We start from the raw sequence: 19,671 nt of genomic DNA on the forward strand, positions 1-19,671 counted from the left end.
AATGAGATTTGCAAGATAGGACAGTGTGCCAGTGTTGGGAAGAAGGCACTCTGTCACTCTTTGAAATGTTCATGAGTGAGAGTTGTCTGTGGGACACCCTCGTGAAGAGGAACCGCACCCGGAGGCCATCAGGTCTATGAGTTTGTACCTCCGATGATTTGGACTGATCCCAGCCCTCATTTTACCTACTGTCTCTCAGTTGCTGTGTATGTTAGAGGTTCATGTCTCTATGAGATCATAAAAAATTAAATTGCACGTTGAAGACCGAGCACATTCCTAATCTTTTTAAACTTCTGATTTTAGGAATATTGAACTATATATTATTCATCTCTAAACGGAGGCTGCCTCTGCCTCTGCAGGTACGAGGAAGATGCTTGATTGACAGTGTTTCTTACTACTTGGTTACTAAACCAAGTAAAAGCATTAAGTTAACTATTTTATTTTTATGTTAATTATTTTAAGTGTAGTAACACTGTTCCTTCGTTTTATTTATAGCTCCAAAAGGAATTCTTCATTTGTCTCCTGATGTTTATCAAGAGATGGAAGCCAGCCGCCACAAAGTAATCTCTGGCACTACTCTAGGCTATTTGTCACCCAAAGATATGAACCAACCCTCAAGCTCTTTCTTCAGTATATCTCCCACATCGAATAGTTCAGCTACCATTGCCAGGGAACTCCTAATGAATGGAACGTCTCCTACAGCTGAAGCCATAGGTTTAAAAGGAAGTTCTCCTACTCCCCCTTGTTCTCCAGTACAACCTTCAAAACAACTGGAATATTTAGCAAGGATTCAAGGCTTTCAGGTATGAATTACAAGCAAAAACAAAAACAAGAAAAAAAATTCATTAGCCCCAAATCCTTCATCTCTATCCATCAGAAAGCTCATTCTTGCCTGCTAGTGTGATCTATATGCCACTTACATTGTAAAGTATCAGGAACACAGAGGTCAGAAAAAAGAGAGCCCTATGCACGTGCCTCATTTTTTTTTTTTTTTTTCATTCTATCCATTCATCTTTTGCTTCCTGGCTCTCCTCCGTTTTTCTTCTTCTTCCTATTTTTTTTTTTTTTTTTTTAACATTTTTAATTCTCTGTTCTGTCTTCCAGTTGGTCTTGATTGGGTGCATCTATCTTCTCACTCTGTCTTCCACAAACAAAAATTCTGCCTTTCATACATTTGGTGTTAGTATTTAGCACTAAGTTCTCCCTCATTTACAATAAGGCTGAGGTTTTCTAATGATGATTTTATTTCCATAGCAGTTTTGAAGTCGGCATTCTATTGCTAGTAATGATTCAGGTATACCGTTAAGGTACAACATCCTAGAACTCTGTTATCTTAGGAGTCAATTAAACATGGTATTAGAACAATAAGGACATGCTTTCTAGTTGTTTGAAGCATAAAAACATGTATTTGTTTTAGTGGATCACGTTTTGAACCGTGTAGGGTAGGACCTGCCTCGGTACTAATAATTCTGTTTTACTGGTTAGTCTAACTCTAGCTCACAGCTCACTGAACTTGTGTATATGAATTTGGGAATGGGAATTTTTTCCCCTATTCTTTGTTCCCTTAGGAAAAAAACCCAGCAGTCCTTTGTGGATAGAGCTTTTAAAAGAATTGTTAACTCTAGGAAGAGGAAATACCTATGTTCTGATTTCTTAGTTGCCTTGAAAATCATGTACTGAACTGTAACTGCTGACTTGACTGGATGAACAGCCGTGTGCTTGTGCGTAGAAAGAGTGTACTGCACCCTCAGATCTCACTGTTCTCATCCCCTTTTCCATCTTAGTCTTATTCCCTAAGACCAAAAACTGTAATTTCCTTTAGAAATGCTCTAGAAGATCTGTATTGTGTAGAATGATCATGTATTTATAAAAATTTTACCAGTTTAGATATGAAATCAGAAAGAAGATCTTGTGTTTTGGCAGGTATTTTGCATGGTTTTTGTTTGTTTGTTTGTTTGTTTGTTTGTTTGCCTTCACAGAAACCCGATTCTTTCAAATCTATTGCCAGGTAATCGTTAGTGTTTTTAATCAGACTATTAATATGAATTGAAGAAGCTGTTATCACTTATTGGCTCTGTCGTCTGAAATTTTAAACACTTGATTTAAAGTTAAAAAATTTTAGAATTTGTTTTTGTTGTTTACCTTAAGAATGACAATAAATCACTGTTTAAAATAAAAAGACCTTGATTCATATAGTTAAAATACTGGAGAAAAGCTAATAATTCTTAGTTCTATCTATAATCTGCACACAATGAACTAGAAATAAACTGTGATGAAAAGAAATTCACTGCTTATTTACAAACCTAGTCATTTAGAAATGTCTGAGAATAACACTGCATTTTTATAGAAACAAGCACAAAATACATTCAAGCTCTGAATTGATTTTTTTGCTTGGAGATGTTATTATGGTAGATGTAATTTTGCTGCCAGAAAAACTACTTAAATTTTTTTATTTGTATTTATTTGTTAATTCTTGGTAATGATAACAATTATAATTTTATAATTACTTTAGTCAAAATGGAGAGTCTGTTTCCCTTATTATTGGGCTGACTGCTCAGACCTCTTTATAAAGCTTATGCTAAGATGATATACTCTTATTTATGACAAGTTAAACATTTCCAAATTTGTGTACTGTGATTTTTACATACCAATGAACATAAACAGATGGTTTGAAAACATTACTGTGCTTCTTTGGTCGAATGGGCTTGGTATTGAGTGAAATCCTGTGTCACGGAGAGATCACAGCCTGCATCTGAGCAGTGAACAGAATCTTTGTGGGAAATGGCTTAGTGTCTTCTCAGGCACATGGCATATCTTCATGATGTCACAGTAAAAGGTTCTTCATAGTTGAGAGTTTGTAGGTTACTAACTTTATCAGGTATCTTTACATGGTAGAAAAACATGTAGACTGTTTCTCTTTCTTAAATGTTTCAACTGGACTGTAGTGTAGAAGTTATAGGGTCAGCTTGTTATGGATTTCATGCTATTCTGTTATTTTTCTTTCTGGAATTTAAAACAATAAATTCTTCTTCTGTGTTTCTAGGTTAGTACTTTTTTATTTTGTTATTGTACATTGAATAGATATTACTGCTTATTGAATATTGTATAAACCCTTCTTTGGCCTTCCTTGACCATTTGAAATTTGATTTAAGCCTATCAGAGCCTTTGTATGTGACAGCTATATTGTATTACAAAGTAAAAATATATTAGTGTACTGAAAACTAAGTTGTTTTAGCTTTAAATTTTTTTCATTACTCAATCTTTAATTGAAATTTATAAATTACAGAAAGCCTATTTGCTTACTAGAATGTAGGTATTAAGCTCACATTTTTTGCTTAAATCTACAAAATAATTAAAATTATTATGCAATTAAAGTTATTATTAATAAAGCTGACTTCACAGAGCAGAATGTGACTGAACACCTGCACATTCTTGGTACTTTTATCACTGTTTGGGCTCACCTTAAGTTTTATCATATTTTAGATGCAAGCGTCTGGATCCCTGTCATAAATGAGTGTTTCTTTGAAGTTTTATTGAGTGCATTTTAACTATCCTTTTTTAAAGTCTGAATGTTCTTATTGATTGTCTTATTATTTTCTAGCAAGAAAAGTTTTTTTAAGTTTTTATTTATTTTTGAGAGAGACAGAGACGATGTGAGCAGGGAGGGGCAGAGAGAGAGAGCGAGAGAGGGAATTCCAAACAGGCTGTGTGCTGCCAGCTCAGAGCCCTACGCGGGGCCCAAATTCACGAACTGTGAGCTCATGACTTGAGCCAAAAGAGTCAGATGCTAAACTGACTGATCCTGGCACCCCAAAACTATTCAGCTCTTTAAATTTTTAATGTTTATTTATTTTTGAGAGAGAGAGAGATGGAGACAGAGCGTGAGTAGTGGAGGGGCAGAGAGAGAGGGAGACACAGAATCTGAAGCAGGTTCCAGGCTCTGAGCTGTCAGCACAGATCCCGATGCGGGGCTTGAACTCATGAACTGGGAGACCTGCACTGAAGTCAAACGCTTAACCAACTGAGCCACCCTGGTGCCCTGTAACTATTCAGCTTTTTAAAGACAGTTATTATGGCGGAGACATTCTTGAAATGCTGTGCATTTGAACTGAAGTAGATTTTGTTTTGTTGTGTTATAATTTACGTTATTCTAAATTATAACATTAATATGCTTGGCCATACTAATTTTATTAGAAATCTAGATTTGTATAATTAGATATAAACAGTTTCTTTGTCTTTTGGTTCTTGTACTAATTCCAGTGTATGTGTATGGTAGGGTGGTTCCCACACAGCACCAAGTAATTCTCAGGACACCAGCAAGGTGTCAGAATTCAACTCAATTCCGATACTGTTTCCATGGAGACAGCATCAGATGCCCCAGGTCAAGGGTTCAGTCCTGCAAGACACCCTCAGCCCTCCCCACCAACTATTAGATGCCAGTAGCAAGCCCAGGTTGCTGCCTGTACTTTTGACTGACCAGCCATCAATCAGAGGTTCCCACAACCTCCTCCTCAGGTTCAGTAATTTGCTAGAGCAACTCCCAGGACTCCGAGAATTTTACTTCCTAGATCACCTATTTATTGTGAAAGGATATAAGTCAGAGCAGCCAGAGGGAAGGGCACAGAGCTTCCACACCTTCTCCTGGCGCACCACCTTCCCAGCACCTCCATGTGCTTGCTCACCAACCCAGAAGCTCTCAGAATCCTGTCCTTTTGGACTTTTACGGGGGCTTCATTAGGAAGCCACGATTGGTTAAATCATTGACCATTGGCGATTGATTCAACCTCCAGCCCCTCTCCCATCCCCCAAGGTCAGGGGGATGGGACTGAAAGCTCTAACCCTGTAATCATTGTTTGGCTCCATTGGCGATCAGCTCCCATCCTTAGCAAACGACTCTATCGCTTTCAATACTTAGGAAATACCAAGGGTATGGGGAGCTAGTATCAGAAAAAAGGGGTGAAGACCAAATGTATATTTCTTATAAATCATAGTATCATGCTCTATTTATTTATTTATTTTTTTTTTCAACGTTTATTTATTTTTTTTTGGGACAGAGAGAGACAGAGCATGAACGGGGGAGGGGCAGAGAGAGAGGGAGACACAGAATCAGAAACAGGCTCCAGGCTCTGAGCCATCAGCCCAGAGCCTGACGCGGGGCTCGAACTCACAGACCGCGAGATCGTGACCTGGCTGAAGTCGGACGCCCAACCGACTGCGCCACCCAGGCGCCCCTCATGCTCTATTTAAATGAGTCATTAGAAAAGTGATTTGATTGGAAATGAAAATTAATTCTTTTAGCAAGTTATCCTTTCTAGATGAATTTAATTTCAGTTTGCTATTCTCTGTCCCCTTTTTGTGATCATCATCCATTGAATAGTGTTGATTTTGAAACCTCTGGATAAACTATAAGCTAGGTTTGCTTTTTTCACATTAAGAATATAAACAAAGAAATATTTGTCGTCTTAGTTAAACCATAATTATTTTTACAAAATCAAGGAGGGTTTTATAGAGGGTTTTTTTTTTTTATTATTTTGAGTTTTAGATGTTAGTACTGTTTCTAGCAAGATGAAAATGTCAGTAGAAAGCTTTGAAATACCTACTTAAAATCTTTCTTTCAAATACAATTCAAACTTAATACATTTCAACTGGTTTTATCTCCTTTTATGAAGTTTAATATGATTATAGCAGGCTTATTTTACAGTTACAGGCTTCCTTTAAAATTTATTTTAACATATATGGCAAAAAACATTAAAAAAATTTTTTAGCATTTATTTATTTTGAGAGAGAGAGTCAATGCAAGCAGGGGAGGGGGCAGAGAGAGAGGGAGACACAGAATCCGAAGCAGGTTCCAGGCTCTGAGCTGTCAGTACAGAGCCTGACGTGGGGCTTGAACCCACAAGCCATGATATCGTGACCTGAGCCAAAGACGGACATTCAACTGACTAAGCCACCCAGGCGCCCCTATGGCATATAACATTTTAAGAATATGGCCGTAATACAGATTCCATTAAGAATTAGTATGGAAGGTAGCTGACCAATCTGAGAATCAACCTTTTGTCTTTCCTTTTTCATTCTTCCCTGTACCTCATTTTTTATAATCCAAGTATTTATCATCAAAGAGGCTATTTGCAGCTTTTTTTTTTTTTTAAGAATGAGGGATCTATTTTTTTCAAAGAGCAATATAAATTAAACTTTGTAGGGTTTTTTCGTAGAATATGGAGAAAGAAATCATGCATATACATATACCCCCCCACTTAGAAATATGTTTTCCCCAATTTTAAATTTATCCTTGAAACATAACTTACTACATTATTTCTCAGCCCAAATTTTCATCTATGCCACTACAGAAATGGCTGTATAAAATGGGGAGAAGTTACTCAGAGTGCAATGAGTAAAATACATTTGTGAGTTTGGCATGGGGTCAATAGATACTGCTCTGATTTGCAGTTGCTTTTTTTTTAAAAAATTATTTATTTATTTAGTTAGTTATTTAGTTAGTTTTAGAGAACACACTTGGGGCAGAGGGAGAGAGAGAGACAGAGAGAGAGAGAGAGAGAGAGAGAGAGAGAGAGAGAGAATCCTAAGCACGCTCTGCTGCTTAGCACAGAGCCCTATGCAGGGCTTGATCCCAGCACCTAGGGATCATGATCTGAACTGAAATCAAGAGTCAGACGCTCAACCGACTGAGCCACCCAGGCACCCCTGCAGTCATTCTTTAAAAATCCCTTTTGGATTTGGCCTTTACTACTTTCCAAAGACGTTGGAGACTTGGTTTAGTATTTGAACTCTCCCAAAGGCTTGGTGTTTCTATAGTGACCCTAAAATTCAGATTTGTTCTTCAAATGGGCAACCCAAGTTTGTGCAGACTGACTTATTGTCTCTGGTATCATTATACCTTGACATATTTTGCCAAACTCCCAAAAGTATGCATAAAAGACTACATATTACAAAACTGTACTTCTGTAAAAACCAGTGGAATTATCTATCAACTCATTTTGCTGAAATTTCTAACTCTATAGAAAAAAACTTCTGGTTGAAAGAAAGAAATCCTGATGCATATAAACCATGATTAGTAACAATAATATAGGTAAGAATCAGGCAAGCCTTGAGTAAAATAGTCCCTTATTACTACATGCATTTATTCTGGACTCACTTCACCCTAAGTCACTACAGAGTACAACCATGGAACTCAAAAGGACAAAGACATTCATCTTGGAGCCTTGATGTACCAGCACGCACATAGTAAGACATATAAGTTATTTCAAAGAAAAAGTACTATACAAACATGGAAAGAGCCTTTCCTACCACAGTGACTTTGATGTGGTACAGAAAAAAAACAAAGGCTGTCATTAATGTGTCTTCCCCAAGTAGAAATACCTAGCTTTCTCTGTTTGTGTCAAACTTCAGCTCAGCATGAGAATTCTACTTGGAATCATTTGAAAATCAAATCTTTGAAGAAATTATTTTTCATCTAAAGGTGAATTAAATTTCCTTTTGCTAGAAAAAGTCGGCAATAATAGGATTTTTACTTAGGGACATGAGATTAACTGTTCTACCCATCGAGTCTCTTCATGTTGGGCAAATAGCAATATACCTGTGCTCATTCTGAGTCATGTTGAAATGATCTATTTTTCTCTCTCCAGCAATCAGCTGTGTCTAAGATTTTTTTCATTAGTGACTGTGGTTAAAATTTCATATGTATTGTTCTCTTCTCACCCAGGATAAATCTTGAAAAAGAGAGCAATATGTGGAATTATTGCACGTAAAGGATTTTCTGCACATTGAAAAAAACAAACAACTAAGATAGCAGGCGCATGCTTCATTTTGGAAATATATGGGTAAATAAGGAAACGAAACTGACATTAAGTAGGCTTTATGACCAGCGTGGAGCCCAGTGCAGAGCTTGAACTCAACAACCCTGAGCTAAGATCAAGAATCAGATGCTTAACCAACTGAGCCACCAAGGCACCCAGATCTTTGTATTATTTTAAATCAAACTGTTGTATAGTGTTTGAAGATTGATCCCTGTAAGTAGGACTAAGTTTGTGGTGGAGGTCCATGGTCTTCTAGATAGTGGTTTAGTTATTGATTTTATTAATCCATTTATGCCCTCTATTAGATACATAACTGAGTCTGAGTTATTTAAGAGTTCTAACTCTTTTGAGCTGGAAGGAAGTTTGAATTTTATTCTGACATAAAATTTTATTATGTAAATACACATTTGAGGGACTACACAAGTAAAAGCATTCTATTAGCAATGTAGTTTACTCATTTCCCCATGTGGAATTATTAGTTAATTTTAAACCCTGACAGAGTTTATGTTCTGGAAAGTTCTGCCATCTTAACAGGGTCACATCAAAAGGCAGACTTACTTATCAGAGATAAGGGATATTTGAAAAACTTTCAACATGTTTTTGTATTACTGTCATTTTTTTAAGTTTTAGAAAAGCCCAGAATCAAGTCCTAAATTGGAACATTTGAGGAAACAAAGACCGCAGTTTGAAGATGATACAGTGACAGCTTGAATAAACCTTATTAAGAGAAAAATAGTAGCTAATGCATTAGTTTTCAGTAATCTCAGTATGTGAAAGAACTAGATGGATATGAAGTTAAATCTGGCTACAGAGTTTGTCAGCCCATTGAATACTGGAATTGATTTAGCTGAAGAACAGGAAATGGGACATCTGCTTATTCATTCTGGGCAAACACTTAATAAGTACCTACACATGATAGGTAACATGTCAACCACTGGACACAGTAGGAATTATGGTCAAGTTGAGCACAGACAGGTAAATAAAACCAGTATGCCAAAGGTTGGCCACTACCATAAATTAGTCCTATCTCCAGGGATCATTGTTTGAACATTACACAACAGTTTGATAAAAATAATTAAAGATTTGTAGCATCTGCATGAAATAATGTATGTAATGTCTACCCCCATAGTAAGAGGCATAAGGGTCACCTGATAAGTGTTCACTTTAGGTGTAGTTAAGCCATGTCAAGAATCACAAATAAGAATGAACAGCTCTGACCGAAGGAATTAGGGAAGAACAGCAGATGAGACATTTGAAATAACTTTTAAAGAGCACATAGAATTTTCAGGTGAATAAGAATAGCAGGCAGAAGCCAAGCACTGAAGAAATGAAAGGACACAGCATTTCAGAAAATGCTTAGAGTCAAAGTGGAAGTGGCTGGCAGGGAGACTGAAAAGCTGTGTGTTGCTGGGAGTTTGGATTTTAGCTGTTAGGCAGAGACCAGGAACTTAACTTTTAAATGGGTAGTGACATTGGTTTTGTATTTTAGAAAGACAGTTCTACCAGTGATACAAAGGATGAACTAGACAAAAAAGAGACATGATTGGTAGCAAAAAGACCAACCAAAGTGGTTTTGTGTGAATCCAGGAGAGAAATAACAAAGACCGAATTAGGGCAGAGCTGGTGGGCATAGAGTGGGGCTGAGGTACAGTTGTCTAAGGTACAACTGAGAGAATTAAATCATCTCTTGTGCTGATTTCTGTGAGGACGCTTTCACTAGCCTGGTCAAGGTGGCAGCAAGATGTATGTACGTTAAAGAGTAAGTAGAGACTATTCGAGGATACGTAGACTACTTTTTCAGGAATTTTCAGGAGTGAAATAAAGTAGGATAGTATGAACGTGATGTGACTTGGGCAAGGTTTTATGTTTAGTGTGGATGAGATGAATAAACTTAGAAGAAATTAATGTTTAATGGCTAAACACGTGGAATTTAAGTTGCCTGAAATAAAGTTGTCCAGTACAGTTGTAAATGCATCTGGGGATCAGCAAGAAAGGATAGGACACACAGATTGGAGGGTCCTCTTTATTTAGATGTAATTGAAACCAGAGAAGTAGGTAAGTTTGATTAGGGGAAATGGGTAATACTGTAGGAGAAATTCCAGATGAATGCTAACAATGTAAAGGGTTCATTTAGCCATTAATTCAACTGCAATGTATTGAGCACCGCCTACAGGCCAAGTATACTTCTTGGCCCTGAGGATATAGTATAAGTGACAGTCAGGGTTTGTGCCCTCATGGAGCTACCATAAAACGGATGTGGAGGAGGTGGGATGTGGAGGAGGGGCAGGGGACAGGTGGAAGAACAGATAATCATATCTGAACACATGATAAACTCAAATGATTTTAACATCCTAAGGTAACAGTTGTTAGGAAACTAATTGTGAGATTAATTATGATTATTTAGAAGTACATGCAATGACTTAGTGTCTCCAACTGTTGTGTCAAAGATAGCTGTGCTTTTTAAATGTTTGAATCAACCATATTGGCTATATAAACACACCCATTTTATCATGTAGTTTTGAAAAATGTGTGCAACCATGTGACTGCCACCGCAGTCAAGATGAGGATATTTCTATTACTATAAAAGTTTTCCTGGTGCCTCTTTGTAGCCTGTTTTCCTCACTACCAGCCCCCCCCCCCCCCATGGCTACAGATAACCAAGCTGTCCTTTTGTAACTAAAGAGTAGTTTTGCCTTTTCAGGAATTTTATAAAAATGGAACCATACAGCATGCAGTTTTGCATCTGGCTTTTTTCATTCACTTGTAATGGTTTTTTTTTTAATTTTTTTTTTTTTTTTTTTTTAGCGTTTTATTTATTTTTGAGGCAGGGAGAGACAGAGCATGAACCGGGGAGGGTCAGAGAGAGGGAGACCCAGAATCTGAAACAGGCTCCAGGCTCTGAGCTGTCAGCACGGAGCCCGACGCGGGGCTTGAACTCACGGACCGAGAGATCATGACCTGAGCCAAAGTCGGCCGCTTAACCGACTGAGCCACCCAGGCACCCCATCATTCACTTGTAATGTTTCTGAGATTCATCCATGTTGCATACATCAGTAGTTTCTTTTTTTTTAACTACTTGTCCACTATATGGATGTATGCCACAAATTGTTTCTCAGTTTACCTGTTGATGGACATTTGAGTTGTTTTCAGTTTGGTGCTATTATGAATAAAGCTGTTTATGATTATTCTTGTACAAGATTCTTAAAAGATTTTTTTTAACATTTATTTATTTGGGAGAGAGAGATGCAGAGAGGCAGAAAGAGAGGGAGAAAGAGAATCCCACACAGTCAGTGGATCCTTCACGCTGTCAGTGAAGAGCCTGACATGGGGCTCAAACTCAAGAACCATGAGATCATGACCTGAGCCGAAATCAAGAGTTGGCTGCTTAACTGACTGAGCCACGCAGGTGCCCACATGTACAAGATTTTATGCAGACATCTTTCTAATTCTCTTGGAAAAATTTCTTGGAGTAAAATTGTTGGGTCCCATGGTAAGTGTTCATACAAATTTATAACAAACCATCAGATTTTTTTTTCAATATACTGTAACATATAACATTCCTACTAGCAGTGTATGAGGGTTTCATGTATTGACATGATCAGTCTTATTCTACTAAGACTATAGCAGTATCTCATTTATATTTTAATTTGTATTTCACTGATGACCCATATGATGAACTTCTTTTCATGTGCTTATTGGCCAATTATATATCTTTGTGAAATGTTCACATCTTTGCCCAGTTTCTAATTGGGTTTTTTTTGTTGTTGTTCTTATTATGGAGTTATGAGAGTCCTTTTTCTATTCTGGGTATAAGTCCTTTGTGTTGCAAATATTATCTCTCTACCAGGATGATCTTGACATACTCAATTTCATCTGCAAAGAACCTATTTCCAAATAAGTTCACATTCAAAAGTATAGAGGTTAGGACTTGGACATATCTTCTGAGAGCCATTGTTGAACTCACTGTATATTTATTGCTTTCATCAAATTTGAGAAATATGGGGCCATATTTTCTTTGAGTAAATTTTTTGCCCCCTTTCTCTCTTTTCTTCTGGGACTCCATTTATGTGCATTTTTAAAAATATTATCCCAGATTCCTGAGCCTTTATTCATTAAAAAAAATTGTTTTCTCTGAACTTTATTTTACTTTTTAAACAATTTTTAATGTTTATTTGTTTTTGAGAGAGAGTGTGAGTGGGGAGGGGCAGAGAGAGGGAGACACAGAATCTGAAGCAGGCTTCAGGCTTCGAGCTGTCAGCAGAGAGCCTGACGCGGGGCTCAAACCCATATACTGTGAGATCATGACCTGAGCCAAAGTCAGACATTTAACCAACTGAGCCACCCAGGCACCCCTTCTCTGAACTTTAAATTGTATTATGTCATTGATCTATAAGTTACTAACTCTTTTGTGTATCTCCTTCATCCAGTGAATTTTTCTTTAAACTTTGGATATTGTATTTTCATTTCTAGAATTTCCATATGGTTCTTTCCAAAGTTTTGGTTTTTCTGCTGAGATTTCCTGTCCATTCATGCATTATGCTTGTATTTTCCTTTACATCCTTAAGAAAAATAGGTGCTTGGCTTTAAACACCTTTTCTGCTCATTTCAACATCAGATATATTGGATTTGGTCTCTATTGATTGCCTTTTCCCTTAAGTATGAGTCACCTTTTCCTGTTCATTACAGGTCAAGTAATTTTGGATTGAATCCTGACAATTGTCGATGATACATTATAGAGACTCTGGATTCTGTTACATTCCTCTGTATAGTGTTGGGTTTTGTTTTCTGAAGCAGTTAACCTGGCTGGACTGAAACTCTGAACCTTGTCTCTCATCTTAAACTTTCTATTCTCTTGGCTTCTGCAATAGTAGTCTCTTCTGGTTCTCCATCAACTTCTTGTCAACTGCTAAAAAGAAGAACCTGATAGAATTTGTTGGTTCCTGCTTCCTATTAAAAGTGATTTCAGCAGAAATTTTTTGTAATGACATTCATGATAGAGGAGAAAGTTCAGATAGTGATAGTCATATTGTCTTAGAGTAAAAATAAAAATAGCTAAAAAAAAATTGTCATAGGTAGTATTTGCTACCACTTTGCATTTGCAACATAAGCAGCAACTTCTTACCTTTTGGAAATCAAGTAGCATTTATTGATATTTCTTTGTTCAAGTTTCTTGGTCCCCATTGCTAGGCTTCCCATGATTAGGCATCTGTCAACAATTTTTTTTCTCTCTAAATCTCTAACTTAATGAAGAACCTTTAGCTTCTTTGTCATTATGCTTTGGATACTGTAATTTTCCAGGCTTTTTGCCAGAAACTTTTTTTTCCTGCATCCTTTTTCCTTTTGATATCATAGGTAGAAACTACCACATTGCCCAGTGACTTTATTTTTCTAATGCAAAGAAAATCTCCACTGATTACCTTCTCTTGTGTTTAAAGATTCTTTTAATATAAAACTCTGATATGCGTAGAAAAACTTGTTTATCTGATACCTACTCTAATGGGTGCTGGGCCTCTCCTTATCTCCTTTATTCTGAAGCACTAAAGGTTTTCTTTTATTAGTGGCCTTTAAAAAATAATTTTAGAGGCACCTGGGTGGCTCAGTCGGTTAAGTGTCTGACTTCAGCTCGGGTCACAATCTCATGGATTGTGAATTTGAGCCTCACATTGGGCTCTGCAGGGACCATGCAGAACCTGCTTACAATTCACTGTCTCCTCCTCTCTGCCCCTCCCTGCTCACGCTCTCTCTCTGTCTCTCTCAAAAACAAATAAACATTTAAAATAATAATAATAATAAAAATATTTTAAACTTAGGTAGAAATATAGTACAGAATTTGGGGCGCCTGGGTGGCGCAGTCGGTTAAGCGTCCGACTTCAGCCAGGTCACAATCTCGTGGTCCGGGAGTTCGAGCCCCGCGTCAGTCTCTGGGCTGATGGCTCAGAGCCTGGAGCCTGTTTCCGATTCTGTGTCTCCCTCTCTCTCTGCCCCTCCCCTGTTCATGCTCTGTCTCTCTCTGTCCCAAAAATAAATAAACGTTGAAAAAAAAGCTTAAAAAAAAAAAAAGAAATATAGTACAGAACTTAATGTTAGCCATGGTATAACCATAGTATAATTGTCAGTACCGGGAAATTAATGATGATACAATCTTATTCAAATTTTCCGGTTTTCCTACGAGTGTCCTCTTTCTGGTCCAGGCTCCAGCCTAGTATTCCACAGGGTATTTAGTTGCAATGTCTCTTAAATCTTTTCCAATCAAGTAACAGTTCTTTAGTCTTTTGTGATCTTAATACCTTTTTTAAATGTCTTATTATTTATTTTTGAGAGAGAGAGAAACAGAACGTGAATGAGGGAGGGGCAGAAAGAGGAGGAGACAGAGGATCTGAAACAGGATCTGCGCTGAGAATGCAGACCCTGATGCAGGGCTCGAACTCAAGAACCGTGAGATTATGACCTGAGCTGAAATCAAGAGTCGTTTAACCAACTGAGCCACCTAGGCACCCCCTATGATCTTAACACTTTTGAATAATGTGATGACTTATTTTGTAGGATGTTCTTGAATTGGGTTTTTCTAAAATTTTCTCATGATTGGTTGAGGTTGAGCATATTTTTGGTAAGAATCTCACAGAATTGATGCTGTACCATTCTCAGTCCCCCATATGCTGCTTTGTTTATAATATAATTTTCTTAAATATTTCCTTCACAAAGAGTAAGAACCATATCAGACACTGTTAAAATTTTTGTTTCCAATGTCAAACATAGTTTAGAAAATTCAAGAAAAGAAGGAAAGTCTATTTTATTTACCAACACTTTTATTCCTTTCTGTTTTTTCTTCCTTTCCCAATGGAGTTCCAAGATCCCTGCTTTTATCATTTCCTTTCTGTTTCAAAAACTTACTTTAGCCATTCTGTTAGAGTAGGTCTACTGGCAACCTATACTGAAATTTCCACTCATTTGAGAAAGTTTTGGACTCCCCTCATTCCTTAAGGGTATTTTTGCTCAATATAAAATTCTGGGTTGACAGTTCTTTCAGCACTTTAAAAATGTTGTGCCAGTTCCTTATGATCTCCATGGTTTCTGCCAAGACACTGCTGTTTCACCATTGTTTCACCTCTGTAGGTCAGGAGTTGTTTCTCTCTCACTGCTTCCAAGATTATTCTCTGTCTTTAATTTTCAGAAGGTTGATTATGTTGTGTCTTTGTGTTTATTCTGTTTAGGATTTGCCCAGCTTCTCGAAGCTACAGGCTTATATCTTTTACCAAAATTGTGTACATTTTTAGCTGTTATTTCTTCAAATTATTTTTAGCCCCAATCTCTCCTCCTTCCGGGATTCTGATGACACAAATATTAGATCTTTGTTATGCCCCAGAAATTTCTGTGGCTCTGTTCATTTTTTCTCAGTCTATTTTCTCTCTGTTGTCCAGATTGGGGAATTTCTATTTTTCTATCTATAAGTGTACTAAATCTTTTCTCTCCTCTCCACTGATTTTTTAATTTTGGTTATTTTATTGTTCAGTTATAAAATGTCTACTTGATTCCTCTTATATCTTCAATTTCTTTGGGGAGACTACATTTTTTGATTTTTTAAATGTGTGTGTCATTGCCTTTTAAAGCATTTTTATAATGGCTCCTTTAAAACATTTGTCAGATGAATCTAACACCTATGTCATCTTGGTGTTGGCATCTCATGATTGTCTTTTGTCATTCAAGTTGAGATCCTGGTTCTTGGTATAATGAATGATTTTCTATTGAATCCTGGACATTTCAGGTATGATAAATCTCTCTGTCTTACTTGTCTTCTGTTTTAGCAACCCTAACACTGCACCAACTAGGAGTATAGGAGTGCCACCTTGTTACTTGTTATGGGTAGAAGTTTACTTTTTCCACTGAGTTCTGTTGACATTGTTGTCGGAGAAGGGGGACTTATTATAGCTGAATAGTGGTGAAGGTCCTGACCCTCCACTATGCCAGTTCTGAAACTACCCCAGTGAGAAGGTATAGTGTGCCTCATTATCACCAGGTAGAGACAAAGCCTAGGGATCCAGCAGGGATAAAAGCTCTGACTCCCCATTCAGACTTCTCTGTCACCACCCCAGTTGGGGAGTTGAGTTAACTCATTCATTTGGCAAGGATAGAAGTCTAGACTCCCCAGTTGACCTTTGCTGATGGGAGTGAGGATGGGTCTGCCAATTTTTCCATGGTGTTTGGCTGGAATAGGGCAGTTATTGTCTAAATGTTTTCTGTCTTGCTAATTTATTCCTTTTCTGGCCTTTTGAACAGAGAAAGCAGATTTTCTTCTGCCATTATTAGTATTATTTTTATTATTATTTTGTATATCCATTGACATTTTCAGGTTGCCAGCTTCTTTGCACCCAGCCCAGGATGTATAAGGCAAAGAGAAAACTTAGGAGTTCACCACTCTGTTGTTTCTTGGGTCTTGAAATCCTTAGCTTAGATTCTTCCTTCTTCTTTCCCCCCTTCCTGAATCCTCTTATGTTTGTTTTATATATAATATCAGGAGCTTTTACTTATACTTAGCAGGAAGAATAGGGAAAAGTAAATCTATTTCATCTTGTCTGGAAGTAAAAGTCATCATAATGGTCTTTGCATCATGAAAAGTAATTGTATTTTAAAAACAAATACAGTATGTTTCTAAAATCTGTAATTCCTGAGTATAAAGCAAAACATTCTGATATTTTTATAAAAAAAATAGTTAAATGCCATTATAAAGTAAACTGGTATATAATGAAGATTTGTAAGGTCTTGTCTTTGATTCCATTGTTTGAAGTGCTATTCAATATGATAGAATTCTAATACATGAAAATTAGAGTTGGTTGGCTCTATTGGGAGAAGATTGTGTTAGTTTAACTTTGGTAGTGTACTAATTGCCTAAATAACTGTAACTGCCCTTTGACCTTAGGAGAAATTTTTCTTGTTAAAAAATTATTTCTTTAGGGGTGCCTGAGTGGCTCAGTCGGTTAAACATCCGATTCTTGATTTTGGTTTGGGTCATGACATCAGGGTTCATGAGTTCGAGCCCCCCATCCAGCTCTGCACTGACAGTATGGAGCCTGCTTGGGATTCTCTCCTCCCCTCTCTCTGCCTCTCCCCGACTCACGTGCGTGTGCACATGCTCTCTCCTTCTCTCGAAATAAAAACTTAAAAAAAATTTTCTTTCAAAGCCCTGTAGATTTTAGTGTCTCTTCTTATAAATATGTAAATGGTTATATGTGGGTATGTCAAAACATGAGCACTACAAGAGACAGAAGCTTCTTTTCTGGTAGCTATGAAATTGCCTGTTAAAAATCACCTAGTGCTTTTTTGTTTTGTTTTGGGGTTTTTTTGATGGAAGTGTCAAACTAAAACAACTATGTGTGTGTATAATTTACTTTCTAAGTAATTGGCTTCCTCCTTAAACTTCCACTGGCATAGTAAGTGGAAACTAAAAACCAAAGAAAAAACATTTAGGATTTTTGTCTTGTACATGCTCATCCCTTAAAGTAAGAATGCATTTATCTCCCTTGACAATACAGATAACACATCTGTTGTTGAATTTGCTAGGCAATTTTTATCTGTGACCCACACTAGAAATAAATCTATACATCCCTATTAGATTTTGTATGCCAAATATAGCCTTGTAACTCTCAAAGCTTATCCCAAGCATAGAATTTCTTAGAGAGAGAAAAGATCATTACAAGTTGAGTCTCAGTCTTTACAATGTGATTTTGTTCATTCACTTATCCCTTTAGAGATGTTAATGTGACAAGCATATTGCATGCAGAGTAAAACAGGTTATTCAAACAGCTAAAACACAGGTAAATGACTGAGCATGTTAAATATATATTTACATTTTAGTTACAAAGGAGTTGATTTTAGTTATGAAAAGGATTGGGAAAAATTTTAGAGAACGTCAGTGACAGGCATTATACTAATATAATATTATTCTTAATGATTATATATCATGTCATGTCTTTTAGTACATTATTATGGGATGTATTATAATTGTAGTAAGAAGAATATCTAATATATTTATTTTAATGCTAACCGTGATCTAGGCATTGCTCTAAGTGATTTTCATGGAGAAACTCATTTTATCTATTACATATAAATTAATTCATTAGTTAAATAACTAACATAATGTAGCTTTTTACTGTTTACCCTAGTTGACCCAAATAAGATGATTTACATGTCATCAAGTGATCTAAAAAAGCAGCTAAGAACATTTAATACCAACTGACGCTATTTATTAGGGCAATATTTATCAAGTAATACTGTTTCACACTTTGCCAAGAAAATGCTGTTTTTTTGTGTTAATAAAGATACAGGTCTTTTGTACGGCCACTGTGCAGACACTGCAAAAGTCCAGCGTGTTTTGACATCCTTATCCTAAGTTCCAGTGTTGAGACGGTCACTCTTTGGCTCCTTACAGCCTTTATTGCTCATGCAGAGCATCTGTGCAGTGGCTGGAATGGGATCTCTGCCCCACGGTTCATGAACTCGAGGTGTGCTAATCACACACGTTTTCTTGATACAGTGATTCTGTTAGGTATCACATATGAATATACAGGCCTTTATCTTTCCTTAGTGATCCAAAGAGCAACGGTCTTTAAACATGGGTCTTTTTCATACCCTTCTCATTTTTGTCCCACAGTGGGTGACCATTAAAAACATCTGACAAACAAGCAGTTAACCAGTTTCCTGCTGAGATTAGTAAAATATTTAGTAGTCCTGCAACATCAAGGAGTTTCAGCCCTGCAGGAAACAGTTTGATTCAACTCTTTTTTTTTTTGGAGGTAGGAGGTAGGGAATTTACATTTTCATTTGGATGCCCCCTCATAGTTACAAGTGGGCATGAAAAAATGTACATATGTAGCTTTTAGTGTAAATTACTCTAAGGTTTTATAGTAGTTTTCTTTACTTTTTAAATTATATGAATAGTTGGAGTAGCTTGTCTTCCCTTCAGGAAAGAGAAATCTCTGGACTGGCAAAGTTAGTATTAGAATGCACAACTACAGCATCTCATCTGGGTTTATGTGATTACAAGTCAAACTAGGAAACTTATTTTAAAATAAAAATTATCATAGATTTGCAAATTTCAAAGGAAGGCACATGTTTAATTTACATATATTGAAATTTTTGGCCCATCTTTTCATGGAATAATTTTTTTAAATCCATGAGAAAGAAACAAAGTGTTAGTTGATAGTGTTATAAATTGAGAACAAGAACTATAACATTATAAACGTCAAGATCAATTGCTTACATTTTAAAGTACCAAAGATAGCAAAATGATATGATTTGTAAATAGTAAATCTTAAAGTACAATAGGAGATGACTTTTGTAGTCTTCTAAAATTATCTTTATATAACTTTTTCTTTAATCAAAATCAAGGTCCTGTGACATTGCATAGTGGAATTTTTAGAGCCACATTTGTAGGAACACACTGCTCTGTTACAACAGATTTTGCTGTGTCGGTTCTAAAGATTTGTGCCTTACAGAATGTAGTATGATTTTATTACCCTAATTATTTCAGGCTAGTGGTCCTCAGAATTCTGGCTTCTGTTGAAATCATAAGAAGCATTTTTCTGTGCCAGAGGATGAATTTCAAAATGTCATTCACACATTTTTTTTGACATTTACAATTTTATGAACTTTAATGTTGTTATATCCAAGAAGAAAATATATAACTAAAAAGAGCCATATCAAACTTATTTTTATGACTGGCTGATGTGGAGTGGTGTGTAACATGTGACTCTTCCTTAAGACCTCTTTTCTGTATATTATTACTTTTTGTTTAATTTGGAACTGTGTCCTCAATCACTAGTTTCTTGTATTTTTCGCATAGTTTTTATCTGGTTTATTGGGC

The 19,671-nt window shown here is 36.5% G+C and overlaps 1 protein-coding gene across 16 annotated transcripts in view; it reads left to right on the forward strand.

The window, feature by feature from the left end:
* Window positions 1-19,671, forward strand: part of STAU2 (staufen double-stranded RNA binding protein 2) — a 310,752-nt gene that overhangs the window by 185,018 nt on the left and 106,063 nt on the right. For all 16 annotated transcript variants that reach the window (XR_006706573.1, XM_045454902.1, XM_045454900.1 and 13 more), the window contains one exon: window positions 496-803. Coding sequence is in view for 15 of the 16 variants with exons in the window: in XM_045454902.1 (XP_045310858.1) it covers window positions 496-803 (308 nt within the window). In the remaining variant the exon portion in view is untranslated. The remainder of the gene's footprint in view (window positions 1-495; window positions 804-19,671) is intronic.

The sequence above is a fragment of the Leopardus geoffroyi genome, chromosome C3, assembly GCF_018350155.1.
Source record: "Leopardus geoffroyi isolate Oge1 chromosome C3, O.geoffroyi_Oge1_pat1.0, whole genome shotgun sequence".
In the NCBI taxonomy this organism is placed as follows: domain Eukaryota; kingdom Metazoa; phylum Chordata; class Mammalia; order Carnivora; family Felidae; genus Leopardus; species Leopardus geoffroyi.